General features: G+C 43.1%; 1 protein-coding gene across 2 annotated transcripts; it reads right to left on the reverse strand.

The window, feature by feature from the left end:
• Positions 1-110: 110 nt before the first annotated feature.
• LOC6607321 (5-hydroxytryptamine receptor) lies at positions 111-27970 on the reverse strand. 2 transcript variants are annotated; one of them, XM_032722028.1, is made up of 5 exons: positions 27745-27970; positions 4669-4974; positions 4028-4470; positions 3039-3962; positions 111-2234 (listed from the first exon to the last, which is right to left on the reverse strand). In XM_032722028.1, exons 2-5 carry the CDS (start codon positions 4770-4772, stop codon positions 1438-1440), a joined length of 2268 nt encoding a protein of 755 aa, XP_032577919.1. In that variant the 5' UTR covers positions 4773-4974; positions 27745-27970; the 3' UTR covers positions 111-1437. The 2 variants fall into 2 exon arrangements, with proteins under 2 accessions (XP_032577919.1, XP_002032095.2); XM_002032059.2 differs by having other exon boundaries at positions 111-3962.
• Positions 27971-27983: the final 13 nt, after the last annotated feature.

The following is a 27983-nucleotide window of genomic DNA, read 5'->3' on the forward strand; positions in this document are numbered from 1 at the left end:
AATGGGCAATATTTTAAACCCAATTGAAAGTAAGGCGCTATCTAAAAATAAAATCATAACTTACCTAAATATAGCTTCATCCTACGTATCATAAAAAATGCAATTATTCATTCATTTATTTATTTAGTAATAATTTTAGTTATTGTTACACTTATCACTTACGTGCTAAAAGGAAACGTTCAACAAAGGCAAAAACTTGTTTAGCACATTACTCACTGGAAAACGAATCGAATCGGTTAACGAATCGGCTAACGAAACGGTTAACAAATAACAAAGTACTTCAACCGAGGACAGAGATTATCAGAGTGAGAGTGAACTCAGTTAGGCAACTTGGCAAAGGCGCTAAGGAGACGTCTATATATCCGTATAAGTATAGTTGCTGGCTTGCGCAAAAATTGACATCTATGTAGCTATATGTATGTATCTTCGTATGCTCTACACTCATGAATATTCAAACAAAACTCTTGAACTTGTCTGGCATATATCCATAGACAATTACGCCGGTGTGTATGCTGGGTTTTGTGTTTTTAAAATCGTATATCTGCTGCAGGATTGACATCGAACTGTTTAACCCCACGACGGCAACCATTCGTCGAAAAAGTTTGAACACAGTTTATATTTTTGCAATATTCTAAGTTCTATAACCTACCAAAATAACTGTAAAAGAAAGTTTCTATGAACGTTCGAAATCGAAATTAGGTCTGTTTTTGTTTAGTTTTAGACAAAGAGTCACCGTCAAAAGGGCTTCGACTGGCATATCCTTCAAAGGGTTAGTTAACATGCTTTTCTTTGGTTTTCTTATGGCCTACCCCATTCATATGTTTGATTTGTATTGATACATTTGCGGAACAACAAAAGAAGTATTATTCTATATTGGGATATGCTTTAGAGTTTTGGTTTGTATGCTTTTCTAGTCTTGGTAAATGTGTATATCTTATGCTTAATTTATTTTATTAGCTATCATATCATATACTTTGCATGGTTATCATAGATTGGTTATTAACATTAAAATATTTATTGTCTAAAACATTTCGCCCCGCTTAGTGCCACTCTAGACCTATGTGTATCCCAAATCGGATAGCTTGTTTTCCCCCCCAACGATTCTAACTATAGCACACACCTTTGGCTACTTACAGATAACTCTTCCCTGTCCACCGATTAAATTTTGAATTTAATAAGTGTTTGATTCTAATACTTTGCTGATGGTCAAAATCCCGCAGATATTCCATTAAGCGGAGCACTTTTGTACGTTAAGTATAGAAAACTTATGGGCCTAAGGAGGTTTAAAGGGTTTGGGAATGGAAAAGTTTGCAAGGCGCCAGACTCTCGGGGCTCAGAAGTGTCTGGTCCTTTGCGCAAGTGCAGTGCCAAATAGAAATCTGTAAGGGATTCAGCTCAACCACCAGCAACTGAACCACTTCAGATCCCCAAACCAGCTTAGGTCATGTGCAGATCCCCCTTGAGGATCCGCGTAAAGGTCTTCTTGAACTGCTGATTGGCCAGAGCGTAGCAAAAAGGATTCATCGGGCTGTTGGCGTAGCAGAGGAAGTACGAGAACATGTAGAGGTGCTCATTGATGCAGGGCGGATGCCGGCAGAATCCCTCGACCAGGGCCAACACATGATAGGGCGTCCAGCAGGCCACAAAGCAGCCCAAAATGAACGAGATCGTGCGAAACGCTTTGCGAGCACGATTCTCCGACTTGGACTTCTGTCGACCACCCACTCCAAGGATCAGGGGTATAGCCTTCTTGCTCTTGAAGTGCTTTCCAATCGAATGGATGAATGCCCTTTTGCTGGAGTTTCGGCTGGCCGCCAAACCCTTCTCCTCCCTGTTGGCATCGTCATCCTCCGCGTTCTTTTTGGTGGCACCGCCACCATCTTGTTCCCCGCCTCCGCCTACACCGCCCGTACTGCTGGTGGTGCCCGAGGTGGAGGGCATCTTGTTGGTATTACTGTCTGATGTTTCTCGCTCCTCAATCCGTTCCAGTGGCACCGCAGGTGGTGCTACCGCCGCCGACTGGGGCGTTCCCGTTTGTGGCGTTGAAGTCTTGACCTTTGGTGAGAGTGGCATTGGTGGCATCGGGGAATAGAGTATGGCATCCTTGCTGCTGGTCTCCATAGGACTGGAGGCCCGGCGATGGGGGCAGTCCGCAGTTAGCTTTCCGGGCACATCCAACAGGCAGATGGCCTCGATGCAGCTCTCCCGCCTCACCTTGGCAAAGTCCTCGATTCCTGTGTACGAGACGAGAAGACGTTTTTCAATGGCCACCGCCTCCTCGATACTCTGACTCTGGCTTTGACTCTGACTCTGGTTGTGATTCGGATTCAGGTTGAGGCTCAGGCTTTGGCTGGGACTCTGGTTTTGGCTGGGAGTTTGACTGAGGCTCTGGTTCAGGTTCGATTTTGGTGGATTTCGGCGTGCGGGCGGTGGTGGAGGCAGGACTGGAGGTTTTCCCTGGACGCTGTCATTCGGAGAGGTCGTGGAGTTGGCCGTCACACTGGCCAGCATGGCGGAGCTCTCGTCCATGTAACGCAGCTCCGAGTTCGTCATTAGGTCATAGGTCAGGGCCAGCTCGCTGTTACCCGAACTATTACCAAAGGGGCGATCCGAATAGTCATCGGAGAGCGGGGTGGGGCACTGAAATGCGTCGGGAGGTGGCAATATGGTCTGCACCAGACCCTGATGCACTTGATCACTAGGCACCTCGATGGGTGCCAAGTACACGGGGGACAGGGGATCACTGGTGTTGAGTAGTGTTGGAGGAGCGGACAGGTCGACCAAACGATCATGCTCGGCTATCTGGGACAGGGTGGAGCAGGATGTGCGCTTGGGCCTGTCCAGCGGTGGGTTCGGCTGGTTTTGGTGGTGCTGGTGGTGCGGTTGCTGCTGGTTCTGGTGGTGGTGCAGGGAGCGCACCTCTTCCTTGCTCTGCGCCCGCTGCAACGGACTCTGGTTGTGGTGGTGCTGTTGGTGATGGTGGTACTGGTGCATGGCCTCGATGGACTTGGAGTTGGTGGTGCTCTTCTGCAAGTTACCTTTGCCACGAGTGGCCAGTAGGGCGGCCTGTGCCCCAAAGACCAGACCAATCGATGACCGCTTCCTCATGTTGTTTAATTTCTGCTGTGTGATCAACTGCTGGGCCTGGTTGACGGAGGATTCCTCATCGGAATCGAAGGCAGGACTGCTGGATCTCTCGCTCTTTTCCGCATCCACGGCTGCCTCCCGTTTTTTCGCCTCCTCCTGTATTTTGGCTGCCGACGCTCTCCTCTGTTCCGGTGTCATCTTCTCCACTTCCTCCGTGGCTACGGCCAGTGGATTTGCCTGACCCGAACCACTTAATCTCTTGATCACTGTGGTGCAGGCACTATCCAAATCGGTTTGATCTCCCGCCAGTTCCACTTTGGTCTTCAGGATTTTCTCCTCAATCACACCAATGCCAGCTGCATGCCCTGCCATTCCGGACATCGCTCCAGCACTCAGGGCCACCATGGATTGCATTTTGCGTTGCTTCGCCTCACTGCGCTTTTGCATATCATAAGCTGTTTTGTAGATCCCGGCATATAAGACAAAAAGCACAATTAGAGTGGTCCAATAGTACCCAATGATCAGGGCCGTATTAAAGATCGGATCCTTGAGAAACTGAACGGCGCACTGGCCAGGAAGTAGATCCCGCTTGCCGGTGAAGTGCTCCCATCCAAAAATCGAAATGAAGAAGAGCAGAGCGGGAATGATCCAGGTTATTGTGACCATATATATCACTCTGGTTCTTGTCCTCCAACTCCGGTACTTGGCGGCAATTTTCACGGAGCAGTAGCGATCTATCGTAATCAATAGCACTGTGTATTGGGACACCAGACAGACCGTATAGTCCACGGAAAGCCACAGATCGCAGAGCATCGGACCCAGGTCCCAGTAACCCTTGAGCACGTATATCGTGTAGAAGGGCATCGAAACGGTTCCTGAAATATGGGTTTATAGTATAATTAATAATTATTTTGTGAATTTAAGGTAAATTAGTTACTACCTATCAGCATATCCGTGGCTGCTAGGGAGGCAATAAAGTAGTTGCTGGGCTGCCGAATATTCCTGTCCACGATGAAGGCCAGTAGCACCAGGATATTACCGCCCACCGTCAGAATGATGCAAATGGCCAGGCATATGGCTATCAGGATCGTCTGCCACAGGGCAAATGGTGGCAGAACAGGACCAAGAATCTCCGAGTCGGAACTGGATCCCGACATGGTGGAACCGCCATCAGAGGATTGATTTCTAACAGCCAACAGAAGGTTCGTATTGTTCACATCGAAGTTCCTGTACCATTGCAGCTGTTCATTAACCGGCCAGGAATTGAAGTCACTGCTCTCGCCATAGATCTTGGCCGCCTCCAACAGGCGTTTGCACTCCGTGTGGGTCAGGACTCGCTTGAAAATGAAGCTGCACAGCTTATCCCGCTCCCTTCTAAGGCTCCTGGAAGTGCAAAAGTTAATAAATGCTTAATTAGGGTTGACATAAAACTATCTCTATCCTTTCAAACTCCTTTAAAAAAAATTGTATATTTTACTAGCAATTCTAACAATGAATCTTTTTAAGATCTCAATTTTCTAAAAGCTTTGCCACTGAAATTACTATTCTTAAAGGCGCCTTTATTCTATTAAGACAACTCACCAGTCGGTGATCCACTTGTTCTTGATGGTATAGATGGAGTCGCTGGAGTTGCCATTCAGGCCAGTCAGCTCCTCCTCGCCCGCCGACTTGTTAAGCGACCGCATGCTTAACCGCTCCGCCCTCTTCCCGCTCTGGCCTCGTCCCGCTCCCTGCTCCCTTCACTCCGCCTCTGCGCTCCACAACCTCTGCGGTTTTTATGGTAATTTCAAGTTGTTCCTCCTTAATGTGCTGTCGACGGCGTTTGCCCCGGAGTGCTTACATTGCCTCCACGGAATGCCAGGACTTGTCTCCGGTCAGGTGCAGCATCTGCAAGAGGCAACAAAAGCAGCCACAGTCTTGGTTAGCACTTGCAAAAATAAAGAGGTTATTAAAGTACGCTAAACTACTTTCAATAATAACTAAACTTTTTAAAAAATTTTTTATAATATGATAAAAAGACTCCTAAATTTTAGAATTCTGACAAATGTCGTTTTCCGATTTTCCATCCAATAATTAATTGTTTTTTGACCGAATCATTGGTAATAATAATCCGAATATGGAATGTCATACCTCGCTGAGTTCGTAATTAAATTTCAAATAGATGTGTGTTTGACTTGGACGAATTCATTTTTTTGCGATTTTTTGCAAAATTTGACGATGTTACCCCTTTCTGAAAATTCGAAAATTGACAAAAAAATAATTTTTCCTAAACCCACAAAAAATGATAGGATTAGTTAGCATTGCTAGTTAGCTATTCAAAACAGTTATTGTTTTAGTTGCGCGATCATTTTTAGCCATGTAATGAAGAAAATACGCTATTTGAATATCAAAGTTTTGGCCGAAACCAGTTTTCCGATTTTCGTCCAAAAGTAGTTCATTTTTTAACCGTATCATTGGTAATAATAATTCGAATATGGAATGTTATACCTCGCTGAGTTCGTAATTAAATTTCAAATAGATGTGTGTTTGACTTGGACGAATTTATTTTTTTGCGATTTTTTGCAAAATTTGACGATGTTACCCCTTTCTAAAAATTCGAAAATTGACAAAAAAAATAATTTTTCCTAAACCCTCAAAAAATTATAGGATTCGTTAGCATTGCTAATTAGCTATTCAAAACAGTTATTGTTTTAGTTGTGCGATCATTTTTGGTAATGTAGTTGTTGGAAAACTGTGGGAATAATGAAAATTATATTTACTATATGTACAAAATTAGTAATGAAAATAAAGTATTTACTAAATAAAGACACTTTCTTTCCGTGTAGTCTTCGTGGACGTCTTCGCTTCCGCCAAGTTTAAACTAATTTTGCAACCGTTAACTGGCAACCGGCGACTGGCGATGCAATTTGCTTGTGGCAGTTGCTTCCTGCCCGATGCTCCTGCCGGTGTCCGATGTCCTTCCTTTGTCCTGTTCCACTCTGTTATGTTGCCTCATTATGTTACGGCATGATTTGCTTATGGCTCTGCCACTTGAACTTCGAGCGGCCTTCGCTCGCCGTCGCCTTTTCTATATTTCCATCTCTTGGCTTTTTGTACTCCCTATTCAGTGATTTTCTTGACCTTTTTCTACCTCGACTGCGGGTATTTTAATTTGACTGACATTTGGTAAGCTGAAACTTGCTTGATACATTATTCGAAATCATTTTGGAGATAGTCTTTTGGGTTGGAATGTGGAACCCATTGTAATATTATTAATAACAGGCATACACATAACTTATCTTGGCCTAGATATTGAATTTATATATTTTTAAATTAACACAAAATTTCCCAGAGTATGCAACCGTCTTGCACCCGATGCTCAAAGTTAACTTGATGTTATTTAAACTAAATGCTCACATTCACTGGCAGGGCAAAGTTTCTTTCACTGAGGTCACTCGGAGGCCAGGGACTTCTCAACTTCTTGGCTGTTGCATTTGGCCCAAGGAATCCGCCAAAGTTGTCCTCGTTGTTTGTTATTTTTCGAGTGCGAGACTGCTTACAGGAACACGGTGGAAGCATAAAGCGGCAGGGCGAAATTGAGTTTTCAACTTTTCAAATATAATTTTAAACAAATCGATAGGACAAACTTGTGGAGCGGCCTCTTTGGCAGGCAAATTCCACAAGGGACAATTGAGTTATCCGCTGTTGCATCCTTGCAAGTGTTGCATCCTTGCAGCTCGGCACGTCCGCCGGCACTTTGATTGAGTGGAAATTGAATTAGTTGGCACAATTTGTTTTCACTTAATTCCCAAAACATTGCCACAGCTAAGATATCCGCCTAACCAAATTAGCTGGAAGACAGGCTGCTTCCTTAATCCGTCAACACATGCGACAATCCCGGTCGACAGCTGTCACCCCGTTTTTTGCCATCGAAAACCGGTAAAGGACCTTGGCCAAACCCAAATCAAGGAGCAGTCCCAATTTCTATGCTAATTGAGGGCTATTTTGAAGAAGAGTGTGCGGGCTAAGCGCTTTGATTGCGTGAAATTTTCACGAGAAGTGCTTAAATCTTGAAATGGGTTGGGCCCCACACAAAGGTTACGAAAAGGTATTACAATTAGCAGGTTGATAATGGTGGGGATTTAAGTGGATTAAAATATTACTAGTAGTTATTATTAGCTGTCGAGAGTGGTTTATTGCGTCTTATAGTGATTGCCACTAGAAATTGTCGTATAGCTTGTATTAACCTGATTTTGCTTGTTTTTATCCAGATCTCTTTTTTCTTGACTATATTGGCATTCCATTACCAAGAAGTGCTTTATTGACGTATATTCGATAAGTGTTCTGTTATGTCCCCTAGTCCCTGTTGGCAAACAAAGCTTCAAGTGCACTTCCCTACCTCCGTGGTTTTTCCTAACTATGTCGTAATAACCTTTTACTAACTCCCAGCAGGACAGAAGCATTCTCGCCACACAACACGTGAAGTAATAATCCCGCTTAAGGACCTTAAGCCTTTGTCTAGTTGACCACCGAGTTGAACGGCGCTTTTCCTGCTCCTGCTCCTTTTCCTGGAAGCCCCGGGGCTCCAAGTTGACCGCACAACAAACACAGAAGGCAGCAGAAGCTGTAAGATCAAAGCGTTGATCTGGAGGGGGTGTCGCGGTCACAGTTTCCGGCTTCCATGGAAACTTAAAGCTAAATGCACTCGGAAGAAAAACGATGTGCATTCCTTACGAGCTACGATACAAACTGTAATTCCAATTTGTTATTTTAAGTTATTATATTATTATTATGATAAAATAAAATGAAAATACAAACATGTATATTTTTTGCTGAAATTACGGATCTATATACAATATTTTGCCAGTGCATTGGAGCGAGGCAGTCGTGGGGATTCTGTTGCATTCTGGCCTTTCATATCTCGCATCTCCCTGCAACGGAAGTAGCTTGGGCTTTAAACAGAATCGAGGTTACCGCACGAATGACACACGGTCTGGAAACGGGGTGGTAGTTCGTGGAAAGTAGTGGGTTTTCAGCGGGGCTTTCAGCGGTGACTATGGCCAAGCCGTTGGCTTTGTTTGCACAACTCAAAGTTGTTGGCATTCTTGGCGTGCGCTCAGAAAATGAAATATGTAAGCAATGTGTTTGCCTGAATGCCTGACAGGACCCAAAAGGATGCGGGGGAGGGCGGAGTGAAATCAGGGAAAAGCAACCGGTAAGGCAGCACCTTAAATCAGCAATTATGTCGCGCAACTTTGGCCAGGCGGCAGGTGCAAAAGGGAGAGCAATAAAAAAGGGATTGAGATCTGAGTCGCAGGATACTCCTTGTTAGATAAGATTTTGCTCACTCTTGTTGCCATAATAACCCGCTTTTGCCTTTTGCCATTCTGTGCTTGATTTTTATATATTTTTTTTTGCCTTTTAATAAACTTATTAAATGTGTAAGCCAGCCGTTGTCCCTGCCATTGCCGTTCCTCATCCCTTTTCGCCTCTTATTTGGCAAATAACGAAAAGTAATTTAATCAAGGCAACAAAAGGGCTACGAAATTCATCAGGAAAGATAATGGAAGTCCCAAATTTGATTGGCACTTGAACCGGCTCTTGGTTTCGCATCCCCCTCCCCCCCTCGGATTTTACCAGGCATGTGGGCCTCCAATCGGGACTCATTGTGGGCTTGTGTTAATTGCCTGCACAAAGCCCCTGCAATGTCGGTTAGCGGCTTCCAATCATGCGCTAATATCCGCATCACCAAGAGCTTTGAAAGCTGCATCCATAATCCCGGCCAGCCAAAGGTATGATGATGCTGGTTTGGCATTCTGGAGCGTCAAAAACTGTCAACGGTCGTGCCGTTCTTTTGTGCCCCCAAAAACCCTGGCCGCAGATTATGATTTTGACAGCATTCTCTTGCCGGAATGGAAAAAAGTGGGTGGTAATGGGAAACGTGGGAGTGGGGATAACGCTCTTTGTGCCGCATAATCAACTTGTGCAACTGCGCCCGGCAAGTTTTAATTACAAAACGTTCTGGGCCTTTACTCAACTTACTTCCACTGCCACTTTCATTTCAAGCACTTTTCCCGCTGCTGTTTAATTCATCTAGCTTCTAAATTAACATTCTTCACTTTTTTTATCCTTCCGCTCGCCTTTTGTTGACTCCCTGGGAACTACTTGGCACGCGCATTTTAATCAAAGTAAAATTTTAAATAAATATTAGAGACGCACAACGTGATGAATAATTTCGCGCTGCCGCCCTGTCAATTGTCTGCCTCGCATGGGCAATTTCAATTTCAGCTACGTCAGCCGGAGAATTGCGGTGTGCACGGTAAGAAAAACTTGTCAATATGTCAACGTATTTTTGGTTTTATTTCAATATCTAAATAACTTGCTCTTATTCATTGAATCTTAATAATATCATTAGGAATTTTAACCATTCAAAATCCAGCTAAATCCACCTGACTATGAAAATTGTAATCAGTAAATAGTTACTAAATATTGACATAACTGGAAATCGATTGAAACTGAAATGTGCGGCACTTTTTGTTTATATTTTTCCACCTGTGCTGTTAAAAAATTCACAGGGTGGTGGTTGAGCGAGTGGGTTGGTGTTTGTGTGTCGAGTCGGTGGCTGCATCCGACTTGTCCTTGACACGTTTGCTGCATGCCAAATGAAGGTTGGCTCGCTTCCTTGCCGCAAGTGGCAAAAAAGAACGCTTTCGAAGACAGCCAAAGACCGCAAATCGTTTTCGGAGACTGTTGCGCGTTTACTTTGCTCGCTAGCACACACACTTGCACAGAGGGACACTGTTACACGTCCTCATCTACATGCCACACTCACACACACACACGCATACATACCATCGCATACACGTAAGGGCATGCACATGCAAATTTAACGAGCGCCAATGGCTAAAATTGCGCCCCAGGCCACTTAGCGTTGTCTTTTGTGGCATGGAACATACATACACATGCGCTGGCATATATTCATACATGTCGACATCCTCGTTTACTGCTATGCAATCTGTTGTTGCTTTTATATCCGGCAGCCAGATAGCGAAGGCATAAATAAACCCCCGGGGCACCATAACAAAATGGTAAGCGACACTTGCTACAAGCTCGCTGAAGTGCTTAAATGATGCTGCAGGCAGCCAGGAGATGTCGCAGCGTAAAATCTGCGGCTTAGACCGGTTGGATTTTCAAGATGCAGGCCGCTGATCGATTAAGCAGGGTAAACAAATCGAATTGTTCGCTTATGTGCTTGAAGTAAGAAGCGCAGAGAAGGGCTCACAGCAGAGGTGACGACGTTTGCAATCGCTCTTAAGACTCTTGTAATGATTTACCCTAATATTTCTTCACTTATAAAATACAATTACCTTGAAGATACCTTTGATAAGCAAGAGATAAGCACTTAAGGAATGAAACTAACACTGAGGTTTCCATACGAGCCTGAAATCCCTACACAATACCCCTCTCAATTTGCGCTTCCTTCCGACTAAACGTCCTCATGCTTCTGTCATTGCAATATGTTTTTATGATTATGACAATGATAATACCGTAATCGCTGTTGCCGCCTTCTGGCTTAATGCAACAACTGCAAAATGCGTTTGGGCGATGACACTTGCAGCAAATTGCCCCACGCACACACAAGAACTATGAGCACAAGCGATTCAAGCTGAAAATTGCTTGGCACAGTTTGTCGCATTTTTCGTCCTTGTGCCTGCTGCTGCTGCTGTTTTTACTCCTGCCAGTCCGTCCTGGCTGCTATTGCCGCCTGCCCGCCTTGTCATTTAGAGCTCATTTCAGGCGAAAAACGAAACGGAATGTAAACAAAAGGCAGTGGCAACTGTGGCAGCAGGGCGGCAAAAGGACGCAGCCACTTCCGTGTCGCAGCAACCATAAAATGACAGAGCAACTGCCTCCTTCTACACTCTTGAAAATTTAGAAATTCGATATTTGTTATACGCTGGACCTAATATGAAAATTCTCCATTATAATACATCATATTGCAAAGATTGCGATTTCAGGAACTGATTTGATATTCTGTTAAGATTTTGAATATTTTTTCCAGTGCATACCCTCTTACGTGCTTCCTCCCATCGCCCTTTTTCATTCCCCTAATGAGCTTGATGCGTTTTTGATGATGCTGTTGGATCCTGCTGCTGCTGCTGCTGCTGGTGGCTGCCTGTCGCACTAATTGAATGTTTTACCTCTTGGCCATCGCTGCGTATGCGCAATGTGCAGCCTAGCCAGTTGAAATTTGACTTTTATGAGTCGTTTTCGGAATACACAATTACGGTGTCGAATTTATTAATGCCATTTATCATGCTGCCCAGAATGTAGAGCGTAGAGGTAACCTCTTTGTCCCGAACACAGTCTTTCATGGCATGTCGGCGGCTTTAATTATGCTGAGGCTGCCGATGTCCTGCTGGGACAGCATCCTGGCCGAGACGTGCTCATATTTTATGCCTTTATAAGCAGTATTTGTGTCGGTGCCCCAGCCACTTGGACCTGAAGGGTGTATTGTGCGGAAGGACAATTAAAAGCTAGAGCGTTCAAATGAAGTTGGGCAACCTTTTTCATCTCATATAAGGAAAGGGAGTAGGTTCCAGAAAGCATCCTTTTAATCACAACGACACATAATTTGTCTATTTTATGTTGCAATCATCATCAACAGAGTAAGCTTGGATTTACAAACTTAGAGTAGGTGTTTTTTATCAACTTGTTTATTGTAAAATCTCATAAATGGAAACTAACACTCTATTTAATTTTATTTGTCATCGGTAACAAATGTTTGTACGTAACGGAACATAGAAATATCCCCAACAAAATGACTATAATTTCACTCACATTTAATTATACACTTTAAGTGTGGGCTTAATATAGCCCTTAGCTGTGGGTCTATATTTCTTTTGTGGCTTTTACGAATTAACACTGGGTCTTTGTTAATCGATAAGCACTCAATTAACAGGTCTTAAAGGCTTACGCGGAAAACCAAATTTTGCGTGTAGCTGGCAGTCCGCTTCTACGCCCCCTCGAATTTTCCGACCAACCACCACGCCCCCTGTTTTCCCAGCCACAAAAGCACACTCTTCAGTGGCAAACAGCTGGGGCGTAAATTGATTCAGTGAGCTTAATTGTGCTGACATTTTCATGTGGCAGCGATCGATCAATCGATGTGAATGTGTTTGCATGGCACGCAACTGCAGCTTTAGTTGGCCTAAGCTATACCCCCAACATTTTCCATTCAGTAAGCCTAATTTATGCCGTTGCATGGGTCGGGAATTGAATATGACAACTTTATAGAGTTTAGTTTATTATAATCGCATAAAATATTGTGACGTGCCGGGGCGCTGGAAACGAGCATGGGGACTTTCCCGAGCCTTCAACACCCCGACCCTCCTGACTGGCTGCTCCATTTTTGTGCGGCTCATGCATCTTTCATGGGGTCATGTTAATGTGCTGGTCCAGACCCAGCTCCAGGGCTGCCTGGCTATGATTTTACCTCCCAACGTGGCCTGTGCGCCAAAGTTTATGCAACAGATTTATGAATGCCCAGCTACGTGGCTGAATTAGGCAGCTGAGGGCTTTCCCAGACCATGGAACACTGGTTCCTTGGCTGGCGGGAATTCGCGAGATAATAAGATACACTCAAGAATGTTATAAAGTTGGGAAGCCAAGGGATTAAAATTGCATAGAACATTTTGCTATATTCTTCGCTAGCTAGTTACCCTGTATATTGTATATATTATTATTAAAAAAAACTATTTTAATTGATAAGTAAGCCAGTGATCTATAAAAGTATGTAGAATTGTATTCTTACTTGTAAAAATAATTATATATATTAACATATTTATGTCTGAATTTTTGGAGTGTAGAAGAATAATCGTTTCTTGGCTCATGAATATAAAAATCTCCAGCACTGGCAAGCTCGGTTTCTGGATGACGGAAAGTTTCCTTCTAATTGTCAACTTCATTAGCCAACTAACTGTTGTCTGTCCACCTCCATTGCCAGAGTCCTAGTGTCCTGGAGTCCGTGGGTCATCTTGGGTTGGAAAGTTGTGCCTTTGTTAATTAAGTGCAGCCCAATCTGCTGCCTCTGTGGCAGACATAACTCATTCATTCGGCTGAATCTTAATTGTTTGCAGCAGCTGTTGCCTCCTCCTAAATGGCACAGTCATGACAAATGTGTTGCCACCGCCTCCTGTGCAGTTTTCCACGTTTTTCCAATCCCTGCAGATCCTAGAAAACTTCGCCGTTGTGTTAATAATACCTCCATTGTTTGCTTTGACACGGCCCATATTTGTTTATTGGCTGATAATTGGCAATGCAATTGGTTTAATTACAATTGTAATGCTTTCAACTGAATTATTTACAATTAACAGCTGTCGAGTGGCTGTAATTGCCCTCGGATTAATGCAAATCTGCTAAAAGATTTCCCATGGCAAATAGCAAATGCTAAATCCGCTTTTAAATATTTAATGCGCAATTTATAGCTGGAGGATATTTGGATCGCTTCCTTGCGCTTTCGCTATTTTCCGGGTAAGTTGTTTTTCATGTTTCTGCTGTGCGCTACATTGCTGCAATTTTTATTCGGTTTTTCAACTCCACGGATTGTTTTTTGTTTGACTTTTTAGTTTCAGCCAGGCCAAGCTATCTGCGATTTTCATGGGATATGTTTCCAGCTCCTAGCGGAAAACATATGGTTGCCTTTCGCTATGGGATACACCTTTTTTCTGAGGAATGTGCATCGATAGTGGATTTTTCTGGCATTGATATGATTAAGGAATTTATATTGCTTTAATTGAATTTTCAATGTATTTCAAAAATTTAACTATAAGTATTTTTTCTATGAAAACTAGCTTTTATTTGTTTATGGTAAAAGCGTTAAAATATGCAATCATGTCCGCGCATTCTTATGATTTTGCATTTCAATGCATACTGTTTTTGTGGCACACAAATGCATAACTTAAGCAAAGAAAAGAAGCAAAAAATATTCGGAAACACTGAGAATGGTTTTTAATTAAAAAAACTTTTAGCCACCAACAGCTGTCAAAACAGGCCAAAAAACTGGCTCAATACGAACAATGAATGCCCTCGCAAACAATTGCCCAGCGAATTTCTTAAAGAGCATTGGCCATAAATTGTTTTCCCAGCATCCAAGAACTTGTTTGTGCTTTGACAAAAAGCTGTCAACGCATTACGTAATTATGGATGTATCAAATTATGAAAAATGTGCTCGGTATTCGCCAAATTACGTGTTGTGGCAACATTTTATGGCTGTCGCGGTGCTGGCGTCCTTCGCCGCAGCGAATTATGTGACAAAAACGCTTCAGTAAACAGCAGACGTACAAATAGATGGGGAAAATGCCACAGAGAGACAACAGAAACGCGGACCCCGCCGTGACAACCAACAAGCTTGGATGAGACGGGGGCGGAATAGATACACTGAAGAAAAAGGAATACATTTTCAAGGAAACTAGTTAACTCACTATTAACTAGAGTCATTAATGAATTTTAAGGCATGAGAAATCATTTACTTTCAGTGTTTTAAATGCGTCTTAAAAGTATACAATTATTATATTTTTTGTTACCCACTTCTTTGCCCAGTGTACTTGGTAAACTGGGTAACTGTAACTCGAGAATCTTTCCCAGGGCTGACACGTGAGTCTCTTTCCCTTGACTTTAGTCCCAGTGCATCGTTAAAGATTTATTTAGAATTTCCAGCGGGCACTGTAAACCGTAGCGTGTAATTGTCCATATATGTAGTGGCTGCTTCTCTCTTTCTATCTCCATGTCACCGTCTCTTTCCCTTTGCACGGTCAGCATAGCATACTTTTATGGTAATAATTTCAGTTGTGGCATTAAATCAGCGGAAACGGAAATGTAAAAACGTGTTGCCAGGAAGTCATATTTCAGCTTAGACAAACGAGATACACGAATGGCCAAGCAGAGTGAAAGGGAGGGGGCGATAGAGAGATAGGGACGGGTGATGAAGCGTGAGATAGAGCCACATGCAACACTGTTGTCAGTTGTTGTTTGTGCTGCGTTGCTGTGGAAGAGACTACATCGCATTAATTCGGTTTTACAACATGGCCACACATAAAAATGAGAAATGGCCGACACACATGACGCCTAAGAGCTACCAGGAGCGAGCAAGAGGGCCCAATGAATGGGTGAGAGAGAGGCGAACAACAATTGCCATCAACAATATAGTCGAAATTAGCGCAAAATGAATTATAAATGCTGCCCTAATAAAAAGCTAAAGCACAAAGCGCGCCCAGCAAACATTAGCTCCATAACGAGTGAAGAAGACAGCGGCTAAGTGGCGAAAGCCCCAACGGAGCGAAAGAGAGGTCCGAGGAAGTGGCAGAGTGAAGAAGCAGCCGCAACTCTCCACTGATGTAAACAGTAAAAATGTTGAATGTTCTTCCGCCGCTTTATGTGCAGCATCAAAAACAGATGCTGAACAAGCAGAGTGCAAAGCAGAAAAGAAAAGCGGATGGGATCTGGAACAAGGGGTAGCGGAAGTGCTGGAAAGCCTTGTCCACTGAAATTGCATTAAATAAAGAAGCAAAAGTTCACAGTACCCAGTGATTCCTCAGTAGATTGGATGGGTCTTCGTCAAGGATACATTACAAATGTGGATGTAAGAATAAAGCTATTTGTTTTTTTTCAAAATATTTGACTGTTTTTGAAGTACTATATTCATGCTAAAAGTGATTTGTGATACGGGGTATTTTTGGACCTACACTTTTCCATTTTTTTTCGTTATATAACATTTTTCCTTAAGAGTTTGTACACAATAGTGTAAATTACACAGCGTTATATAATTCAGTACCTGCTATGTACAGTGATGGTTTTAGTTTATAGCACACCCAGCAACTTTTATTAACCTATCCTTATCTGAACTTCTGTTACAAATACTCCAATAAACATTTTCAATTTAAGTTGTATCTAGACAAGGGCTTTTCGCAGTTTAGTCGCTGCTTTATGAGCAGCTCAATGGCTAATCCCGAACAAAGTCGTCAGCTGGCGGCGCAAAACTTAAATCCCGATGAAATCTTAAAGGCAGATGCCGGTTCCCCCATGGATTCTTCTTTACAAGAGGCTGGTGGTATCGGGTGTTTGGATACTGCTGTTGCTGCTGGCAATTATCACATCGTGTCGCAGTGGCGGCCATAATAACACCCAGTCCGAAGATGAAGTCAAATGCTGCAAATACAACCAATCAGACGAACAACAGCGGGATGCGCCCCTCAACGCCCATTTTAATGTGCACACGACTTCTCCTGGGGGGAAAACGCATATATATATAAAGGAATATATATCGGTGTACCGTGGGTATGGAAGTGATATTGGGTCTGGTCTGGTCTGGTAACTCCATGAATTTCCTTGCGTTTTCAGTGGGGAAACAGCAGTAAATTGACATAAAAACCAAATTGTCCATAAAAATGTATTTCCCTTTAGCCCAGCCAAGGATCTCCCCCAGCAGTTGGTATTTCCTCGATTTTCCCGCTTTTCCTTCGGCTTCTCCCTGCACCCCGATGCTTATCGATAAAGTTCAATGGCAGCTTCAGGGGCAACTTGCTCAGTTGGCCGGCGGATTTAGTTTCCTGCGGGGAATCCCTGGGAACGATTTCGTCAACAATTTAATCAGTTCATCGCCTCCTGGCCGCAGCAAATCCCGCTCACCAAAAGGATTTCTGTCTTGTGTTTATTTCAACACCCTTTGGGGCTTCAAGTTTATTTATTTTTTCCGTTCTTTCCTTCGGTTTTTCCTCTGCGGGCTTACATGCTGCCGCCTATTGACACAAAATGAGTTGGCTTTAGTTTTTGGTTTTATTAGCCGCATTCTGCCGGCAGGAAATTAAAAGCCATCTGGCAATGTTTTCATTTCCTCTCGCCACAGTCACTTCATCATCGGTCCCGGAATCGATATTATGCTAATGCCTGTCTAATTATTGCCCATTATCGAAATGAACAGAACACATTTCCCAATCACCATCAAAATTTCTATATAATCGTAGATTGCCGACTGGCTTATTTGATGAGCTGCAAACAAAACGAATGATGTTCTACTTTTGGGTATGGCTTTATTATTTGCAAATTGGCTTGGCTAAGATATCAGCAGGATATCGAGTTTTGTATGATTAACAAATTTGATTAATTGGTATGGATTGGCTAGAAAGTACAAAAATTTCGGGATTCATAATTTTCATTCATTTAAGTAAGTTGATGAATGGATGTTGGTTATTAAAACCTGCCTTTTTGTCATTTGCCCCATGGTTCTCAAAATGAAAAACCCTGAATAGATGGAAAATGATTGATATTTTTCGTAGACCCCTAATTATTGGGATGCACTGGGATGGGAAGAATGGTAGCAAAACCAAATGGCAAATCATTTCACTCGGGTCCCAGAAGATTTTTCCTCCTTTTTTTTTGTTTTTTTTTTCTTTTGACATTTTTCACACTGACGTGTAGGGACTTTGAATGGATTTTTAATAACATTGTCAGGGTGACACAGAAATGGCGTCAACATGTGCGCAGCTACCGACCCTGGCTGTGATTATCACTCGACCTCCACTGCCCCGCAGCTGGCGTAACCCCCACTTATCCTGCCTCTGACCATCAAGGGTCAGGCTAACACATACGCTCCCGAAAGTGTTGGACGTTTTTTGTTTGTTCGGGTTGTGTTTTTGTTGCAGGTTCCGGTTGCCAGTTGCCAATAGCACCGGCGATGTTGGCTTAACGCCTGCTGTTGCTGCTCTTTTCGGCCGGCCAACATGCTCATATTGGCTATGTTTTGTTGGCCCGGCCACTCCAACGCCTCATCATTGGGTCGATCCTTTTTTTTTTGGTTTATGAGCCGTACAACACAAGCCAACTAATTTCAGCCTGACATTTGCCAGCTATGATAATGATGGCGATGATGATTACAATGATGATGGTAATGGTGATGGCTTATGCCGAATGCCGCACATTTCATAAGTTTCGATGGCGGTTAATTTACATGGCCAGTTGCAGGATTTATTGCCTCTCGAACTAGGCCAGCTGTGCGAAGGCAGATATTTATTACGGCCTTTGCCTGTGCGCATGAAATGAGTTAATATCGCTTGACTTCTGGCTGGCCATTTTGGCTCTTGAGGCAGCGGACAAAGGATACCACTGAATGAATTCACAGCCAGGCAGTCGAATGAAGTGCCACAACCTGACTGCAGATACACAAAAAAAAGATACATGACGGCATACAGCTGCTGTCGAAAAATTAGTACTTCTTGTATAAACAGTAGACCCTAGAACCTCTGAAAAAGGCTTGAATTTCCAATAGATATTCACAGATTAATTTAGAACTTTAAAATTGTTCTACCTTTTTAAAGTTAACTTCTTCCAGATATGTATGAATTTTACAGCTCGAATAACCCATATTACTTTCTCCCCATCTGTGTGCACGGCAGTGAGTGAAATGAAAGCAGTCGAAAGAGATGTTACATGAGACAAACAAAAGCTGCCGAAAACAAATAATCCGTTCTGTGTGCTCCGTGCTCGGTTTTGCTGTTTTGCCGTTTGGATGTTTGAATGCTTGTGTGTATGCTTGTGTTTTCCTTGCGAGCCACACGGCTCTTATCCTGGCTAAAATCCTTTGTCTGTTTGCCCGACTGTTTGCCTGCGATGCTGATGAGCCTGCAACATGTCGAGTCGAGTTGTTGCCAAAGTAATAATAACAAAAGGGCTAAGACCGAGACAACGAGATGCGAGATGCGGGCTTACTCATTGACACGTTCTGCTTTAGCCACGGCAACACTCTCGGTGTTAGCCGTAGTTTTGCATCCAGCCTGAAGGCTTTAAGCCATTTACTTAGCCACACTCGGACAGATGTCAATGGGAATCTGGCTGTGCAAATGGATGCTAGACTGTTCGACTGCTCGACTGGCTGAATGAAATCATGCACGACTGGGCTGACTTAATGCGGCAGGCATTTGGATTCATTTCCATTTAAATGTTACATCAAGCCGGGCTTCCTCTGCGGGGCAACAGTGCGTATGACCGCATCCGAATGTGCGTTTAATTGCATTTCAATTTCTCGATTTACAGCTGTTTGAGCATAGCCTGCCAAATGCAGAGCCGGCACATCGAGTGCCCAAATGGAGAATTGAATTAATAAATTATTGGTAAGCTGTTGACGTTGTGGTTGAAGGACACTGTCGGATGCTCTACCACTTAATTAGTAGAATGAAAGACCGAAAGCCAGGCCGCAGCTTTGGCCACAGTTTTACACTCAGTTCATTTGCCTTTGACTTTTCCTCTTTTTTTTATCACACTCACTCTTTTTCCTATATTTTCCTATTAGTTTTTTTTTCTTTTCGTTGCAGAGGAAAATGAATCACACATAAAACTTAATTAAAATTATCAATCGGAAACAACATCAGCCGGCTAGAAAGAGGAGTGGCGTTGATTGGCATAAAGGGCTTTAATAAGCATAAATTATGGAGAGTATATAATCAATTCCAGGCGCTATTGTTTGTCTGGCCAACATGAAAATTGTTTGTAGCACGCAAGCAAGGGAATAGAATAACAAAATATAGAAAAAACGCAGTTTCGAATACCCTGATGTATTCCATATCTGATATGTTTTTTTTAAGTCTCCTCGTGAATGTTTAACCATGTTGAAACTGTGGGAGTTTATGTGATTCCAATTTAAAGCTAGCAACAATTTGAGTATTTATTTGGCCATTTCACTAGTATTTGGTAATAGAATCGAAGCGAGATCTGATCAATCCCCGGGAGAAAAACGAAACTATAACTTCGTTCCGAATACAAAAATGCATCTCATGCGATTTAAGAAGGCTTTCTTTGTCCTGTAACCCAAACAAATATAATGAATAATCTAATTTTGCTTGAAATGTCCCAAACTTAAGCTACCTAATGGCACCTTCTTTGTCCCGAAATCTAAATATACCCTTCGAAAGGGCAGTTAATATTTGGCTGAGGTCATTGCGAGCAGGTGCAGCCCGTGAGATAGTGAGAGGCAGATAACAAAAGCCCTTAACCGGACTTCCACAGTTTCGAGTGGATGGCTGGCCAGTTGCAGTTGAAAACACCTGAGCAAATGCTGTGTAATTACACAGGCCGTCACTCACTGACTGCTTGAGTGGGGCCTGCAATTAGCTGGCCATATAACTCATCCGCCACGTGGCACCGCTCTGGAAATAAAATGCAATTTGCGAAGTGAAATTGCCTGTACTTGTTAAATTAATCTCGCCCTCATCTTAACTCAGCCAGCCGCAGGCAATTTCAAGCTCGACTTGCCAACTCATCAGGCGGCGCCACCAGCATCGCTCAGTTGTCAGTCAGAATCGCTGGCATTCTAATTAAGTCGCGGCTAATCATTAATTAAACACATCGAATGCGGCCTAAGGTTGCTTTTTTATAGGTGCGTGAATACACAATGCGACCCATTTAAGTTTGGTAATCGCAACAGCTTTCTAATGCCGCAAAAGACAAAAACAAATGTTGCTTTTAATTATGGGCTTTCTTAGGATTTGTCGGAAGTGCACTGAGAAAAAGAGTTCTGAATTTACCATTTTGGAGCCTGCTTGGAAAGGAATGCATATATTGGTGGCCTATCTGTTTCACACACTTCAAGTATTCAGTCCAGTATTTTAGTTTCCAATCTTCTTCGTAAAAATTCTATTTTGTGAGATTTAGATACATTTTTCGTACAATTTTGTGCTCAGTGTGTTGGGCTTACATTTAGCACCTCAAGGCACGCCACTGGGCACACCCAAGGATATCCGTGGTTGGAGTTGGGCTGTGGGTTGGAAAAGCGGAGCGCGGTTGGGGCAGTGCAGGTCCAACTGCTGGGTGTGCTCAAGGTTATGGCCAAATGGCTAGCCAACCGCTGACCAAGCCGAGTAGAGCCGAACCGCGTTGAGCTAGATGACATGCTCTGATCGACAGGATGTCTGCCGGTGTGTCGTGGTGGTGCGATGGGTTGTGGTTATGGGAAGTGTTCGAGGGCTGCGGTCGGGAGCTTATTTATAAAACGACCTTGGCGCAAATCAAATGCAAAACTTTTATGCGGCCAGCGACACGCGTCCGCATTCGCCTGCCTGCTCATTAAAGGTCAAAGCCGATTTGCTTTTGTTGTTGTCCTGTCTCCCCAAGGAGTGTTCGGTCCTAGGTCCTTTGTAAGGGGAATTGCGACGAAACCAACACAAACAAAAATATATTCAAAACAAACACACAAATATCTACGCAAGGAAAAAAAAGAAGCACAAAAATCGGGCATTTATTGCCAAAAAATAAGAGTTAAAAGAATTTGTACAATTGTAGTACAGCCTATATATTGTAATTATTTGGCATCATTTTCAATATAATTAATATGCATTTCCGGCATTGCTCGGATATTTTTCCCTGTGTAAATATTTATATAATTTTTCGGTGTTTTTTGAGGCCTCTTTAGAATTATTTGCCTTCGCGCGTTGCTCAATAAACATAATTAGCATTTTGCCACTTTACGTGGCACAGTCACTAATGAATGACTAGGCCAAAAGGGAAACGGCCGACAAGAAAATAACAAGGCAAGTGAGAGGAAAACAAGGCAGTTGGGGAAGCAGCCCAGATTGTACCTATTTCATATGCAAAAAGTGGCAAAGAAGTTGATTAAAAATTCGGGTAGAGCTCAACTATTTGACAGGCATGGCGCCATCTGTGGGGCAAATAAATAACAGAGTAAACTGAGCAAAGGCCACAAACAACCACAAACACACACTTACAGTCCACTATATACACATGTAAAAGGTATGGCATAGACACATCAACACTTGCAGAGATGTATACAAGTGTCACTCGTGTGTAGCGCACTCAACGTCAGCACTTGGAAATTGCCATGTTTCCACACACGCACAACCACAGCAGGCGGCCAAAAGGGCTACACACACGCACACTTGCTCACTCATTTAGTGTCACACATGGCGTATACGTGCTAGCTGTGTGTGGCCGTGCCGTAGAGTGTAATTAAATATTTTACAGGCAATCTACATTCTTGAGATAAACTCGGCTTCAAATATATATATACGTGTATTTGGGTGTGTGTGTGCCTGCCATCCAAGGCAGGAGCAACAACAGGAGCAGCAGCCACAATGGGAAAATGTTTTTAAAAACGGGAAACACGCAAAATGCTAAACAAGGCGCAGGTCCTGTAGAGATCAAAACGATTTGGAAATGCTCTTAGCATTTTATCTGAGGTGAAAAGAGACTTTTTATATACCTTACAATACAAAAAATTTAAAATTTTAAAAATTACTCATACGTCACGTGTTCAAGAGATCTCAACAAGTGAAATAAAGTAGCATGTTTGTTGTTATTTTTCTACGTTTCAAGTCCTAAGTGTTCGTGAATATTTGTAGAATTTTTAAATCGCAATCATCTCTTTGTATCCGCAAAAGCGATCAATTCTTTTCGCAACAAATGCAAATTGATTTGAATCGTTTTATGCAAATTTCATCCAATTGACTACCAAAGTCGACGAACTCTGTTGAATGCCGGGCCCAAAAGGACAACATCATAAGATACCATATTAATGTTTGCAGCTCCCAAATACACACGCACACACACACGGATATTTGCGCTTAGGCTGCAATATTTTAGAGGGCTCGTCCTGGACCCATATACATATACATATACATACGTACATGACTCGTCGAAACATTTTTCGGTGCATAAGTCGTTGGTTTCGTTGTTGTGGAATTTAGATTAGTGTCATTTAACTTTTTAGATTTACAAATGTTGCATGAAAAGATAATCGGCTTGCCCTTGTCCGCCGGCCAGCCACAGGATGCGGCACAGGCTAAGGGATATGGGATCCAGGACCTTGGACATAGTCATGGGCAGTTTTGTGGTTGCTGCCCCCTTTGCAACCTCAGTACTAGCAACGTCCTCGTCTACATCCACGTCGGCATCCTGCGCCTCGGATCCTCCGCCTGCGCCTGAGTTGCGGCATCGTAGCAGGTTTTGAGGCGCGCTTTGGGTTTCTGCGGCTGGGAGCTGGGGATATGAGGACCTGGAGCTGGGGCCAGACCTCAAATTGGATTTCGTTGTTGTCTCCCAGTTGGGTTTCCTCCGCATTTGTAGATATACATGTGTGCATATATACATATACATTTATGGATGTTTGGACGCGTGTTGGTAATTGCTCTTTGAGGTTGTAATTTGTGAATTGAAACTGTCAGCAGTAAAATGTGGTGCGTGTGTCGGTGGATTTAATAAGCTAATTAAAAGGCTGCATTGCCCAGACTCGCAACTCTTGGACTCCAGCACTTTATTGGATTTTCATTAAGAATTAGCTGGGAATTTAATATGTCCGTCTAATCATTTTGCGTTCAAAAATTTAATTATGCCTGCATTTGCATTGGAATTCCTTCAATGTTCTTAATTAATAAGTTATGCTTTTCCCCCCACTCACTGCTAAGCAACAGAATATGAAGGGGCAAAAATAAGGGAAAACTGTTTCTTAATTGCCTGCGAAAGGGGTTTTCAAGAGGTGGGGGCATATACTCGTAGTAGGCCGCAGCTGTTGCTCCGGCTTAAGAGGATTGTGGAGAAAAGTACGAGCACGGGCCCAGAGTCCACATGAACTGACCACTTGAGTTGGCCTAATTGGCTGGCCAAGTGTTGGTTATTTTGGAGCTCGAACCCCAAGCTTTCTGAATGCGGTTTCCACTTACTGGGCAACAAGTTCTAGAGTTCATTTTATTTAGTAGTTTCTTTATGCCTAGGGAATGGGCATCAGAGCATGTAGAGGGTAAAACAAATTAAATAAAATATAAAAAAATTTATTCAAGGAAATTAGAATTGCTTAGGTAATTCATTTCAGGCGTCTTTAAGCATTTGAGATTCATGCTTCTTAAGAAGCGTGCTTTGTGATTAGCTTCGCCTTCAAGCAGACTCCATTAGTGTGAAGGGGGCGTGGCACAACAGCCTTATCTGCAACACCAAACCAACTAAAATCCGAAAGCAACACTATGCGTGCTCGAAAAACCCATCCATCCATCCATCCATCAGTCTGAGCTGAAATGTGGCCGTTTCAAAAGGGTAACGCCCAGTTTTAGTCAAGGACCAACGCCAAAACATTCATGTGAATCAGCAATAGCTCCGCCGGAAACGGAAACGCAGGAGCGTGTTTGAGCTGAAGCCCATAATTTTGCATTAGCTGCTACCGAAAAAGCAAAGGGACAACGAGAGGTAACAGAAACATCAACTGAAACAGCCGCCGGAGCTACAAACATTGACAGATAACAGAATGGAGTTCAGTCACATGTGAGTGCACGTGATAAGAATTCACAGGTGAAAACACGCGCATAGAGGTATTAAATATGTTCAACAACGTTCGCAACTCACTCATCCAATAAGACTTGGAAATTGAGAGAAATGGTAAATTAGGGAATTAGTTGCAACATTTTTGGTAATGTCGAATTCCATCATCAAATATTCATTTGCAATTGTAAGGATACACTTAATAATTTATTGATGAAAATGGTTAGTTGTCAGTGCGTGTTTTACACTTTAACAGAATGACACAATTACAGTCGCCTAAGGATAAATTTATCCAATAATTATATTTAAACACAGTCCGTTAATAAGATGGTTCCGCGTGTCTTCTAAAAATATGAAAACATCTTCAAGATTGTATTCAAGCGAGCTAAAAATGACTGACCTTGGTAAGTAAGCCATCTTTCACCGTCGTCCTGCGTCCTAAGTATAATTAGTTTTGCACTAACTGGGGCGTAAAACGAAACTCAGACACATAACAGAACGGAACGCCCCCAGATCGAATCGAACTGAACCGGAGCGAAGTGAAGCCTTTGCCAGCCCAAGAGAAAATCATTAAAAATATTTACGTGCACGCGCTGAGCCGCCTCGTCATCCAATCAACCATCGACATGGCAGCACCACCACCACCACCGCCGACAGCACCAGGACCAAAATCGGCACCACGACCGCTAGCCATCTAGCTCCTGGGCATCGGGAAAGCAAAAGCGGGCCAAAGGAACCCAATTTGGGGCATAAAAATTGTTGCTTACTTGGCAAAGATGTTTATCACACCGTCGGGTGGCTGGATACAAAAATGTGGGTAAGTCCAGTAAGGACTTTAGCCCAAACTCTGCACATTGGGCTAATGGGTTAAATGGCAGTTTCGGAAATAAAACGGGATACTCTGCATTTTAATATTGTGATATAGAGTAGAGTACTGGTAGTTCTTTTATAATAGTAAATTATCATTACGTTTTTCTTGTTAACATCTCACAAAGAGTTCTGCATTGCTTACACATTTTTGAGTATGTCCTGACGCACTGTGCTGTGGCAAGTGCGGTTGGCAATGTAAATATTTTGCCATTTGGGCTTTCTCTTGGATTAGTTTCATTTATTTCATCATTTGCGCGTCTCACCAAATGCATGCAGCGCCTTATCCTGCCGCTTCTCGTCCTGCGTTGGGTGTCCTGTATGGGCAGGAGTATTTCCCAAGCTCAGTGGTCGGTCGGCGGTCCGGTGGGGGGATGGGAATTTAATCAGGCCGCTGGGGACTGTAAAGCGCCGCCGCCCGCTGCTTGCACAGAAATGTAGGCGCTACCCAGAAACAGCTCACAAAAAATAACGAAAAAAATTAACAGGAACGGAAAACACAGAGAATAACTTGTATAACATTTTCAAAAACTATAACAAAAATATTTACTTGTGAAACTAACACTCTAGATTTCGCAAGTGATACGCGAGCTATATGATGTGAGATATATTTTAGCTACACTTATTATATTTTGTTTGCCAATATCTATGAAATTTTTTGCTGTGTGCAAATGTTGCTCCTTAAATGATGACGATGGCGATGACGAGGTCCGACCGCCAAAAGGAAAATGTTAGGGGGACTTGCCCTCGTCGCTATTTGATTTTTCCTTTTGCACTCTCCCTTTTTTTTCTGCGCTTTTATTATTCGTTACAAGTGTGTGAAGTTGTAATTTAAGTGTGTGTGTGGGGGTGGGGCCACTAACACGCCCACCGCCCATTAAAGGCCGCCTTCAAATGCCGCCGGAGGGTACATTGATTTTCCTCTCTCTCCATTTGGCCGCTCGACATGCCTTTAAAGCAAATTCCAGCTATGCACAGCAACCAGTTTCAGTTGCGTCTTGATTTTCGCTTTTGATTTCATCGGGATTAGTTGGCAAAAAGGGGGCGTTCGTTATATGGCCAAAGCCGCCTCCGCCTCCTACTCCTCCTCCTCCTCCTCCGTTGAATGCCATCCCATATCCCGGCTGACATTGACGAGTGTCAGGCACATGTCCGCCACACAGCCGGTCCGTCCTGATTTGGCTTAAGCGTGGACGCAGCTGGACATCGAGTGGCCAAATCGGAAGTGGAAGTCTGGGGGGAGCGGAAATCATTGGCTGCTGCAGGATGGTTCACAGGTGGGAGAGGGTCCTCCGGTTTCCTGGCCACTCCGATAGTTGGTGAAAAGTTTTCAGTTCAGCTTTGGACCAACATTTTCCGCACCACATTGCATACATTTATTGGTTTTTTTTTCGTCAGCTGCATGTGTGTCTTAGGTTTGGTTTCCTTCAAATGGTTTAATAATTTATGAAACCATTTTGCCAAAAGTATTTTGTTGTAGAGGTTGGAAAAATAAAACGAGAGCCATTCTTGTCCACTTACTTAAAACGAACTATAAATATTTTATATTTTTAATACGGAATTGAGAAAAAGAAACTCTGGCTTAGAAAATTTGTTAAGTCTACCAGAAAGATAAGCAAAGTCCTTTCGGAGTTTTAAAATGATAAAAAATTCAGAACATCAGTATTACCTTAAATTCTTTGCCACAACATGAAGTTTTAGAAGGATACATAAGAACGTTAGAAAATCGAACATTTTGAGGATGAGCGTATTACCACAAAAGAAAATGCTGCCCGCTCATAACGTTGCAATCAAATTTAGAAATTTTCAAATAATTTCTTGATTGCATAATGGAGACTTTGAAACTTTTCTCCATTGTGTTCTTTTTCCAAGCAGGCATAGTGATTGCCGTTTGAATAATTGAACCGGAAGCCTTTTGCTTCCTTGAAAAAGGTGAAGGAACTCCCGCAAATAGGCCAGTAATTCCTGGAATTGCACCGTATATATGGGGGATTAAATAATGATTGGCCAGTCAGGTAACCAAAATTCATTGGAAGTTTCTTTCTCGAATGTCCTTGATCTGTAAGTGGATTTAGTTTCCGCCAGGTTAGGATGATTTTCCAGCTCGTTTACAGGCCCTAATCCCCGGGACCTTAAGCTCGATTAGAAGGGGTTCATCGCTGTTCATTGTGGTTCTCTGCCAGTCAGTCAGCTGGTCGGTGGTTGGCAATTATTTTTAGCCCATTGTGTGTATTTGCCTCCACGCGGACCAACTGTCTGGGTAGGCAGGTGAGTGTTTATTTTCGCCAATCAATATTCCACATACTCCCAATCGATACACGGCACTTCACATGGCTGCAGGGCGCACGAGGCGTATGATTGATCTAATTGATAGCCAAGATTGATGGCGCAATCTCGGCAGGTGTGCGCCGGAGTGTCTGCTGTCACCTGAGTTTTTCTGAGTGCGTGTGTGTGTGGTGTGCTTGCTCAATGGACAATAAATCTCAATTGCAATCGACTTACATGCACTGAATTTCCCCAACTTTCAGCTAGCTGCAACAGCAACAGTTGACCCTGAGCACCTGCATTAAGCTTGAACTTTAACTTGGTAATTTCTCGAAAATACTTTCTGCAATAAGTTTGATTTTTATTTATTGTTTTTTTTGTGGTACTGCACTCGAAACAGCGTTTTGTCACCGATTTGCTAGCGGCCAGCGAGCGACTGAGAACGCGACTTGGCAGCCCAAAGGACGAGCATGGAC

Source organism: Drosophila sechellia, chromosome 3R (genome assembly GCF_004382195.2).
Source record: "Drosophila sechellia strain sech25 chromosome 3R, ASM438219v1, whole genome shotgun sequence".
NCBI classification, from domain to species: Eukaryota; Metazoa; Arthropoda; class Insecta; order Diptera; family Drosophilidae; genus Drosophila; species Drosophila sechellia.

Excerpts from the sequence above, each read along its gene's own strand:
- LOC6607321 (XM_002032059.2), bottom strand. The coding sequence starts at position 4,772 with ATGCGGTCGCTTAACAAGTCGGCGGGCGAGGAGGAGCTGACTGGCCTG. Across the intron at positions 4,471-4,668 it reads AACAAGTGGATCACCGACTG|GAGCCTTAGAAGGGAGCGGG; the intron begins GTGAGTTGTCTT and ends TTGCACTTCCAG. Across the intron at positions 3,963-4,027 it reads AGCCACGGATATGCTGATAG|GAACCGTTTCGATGCCCTTC; the intron begins GTAGTAACTAAT and ends CCCATATTTCAG.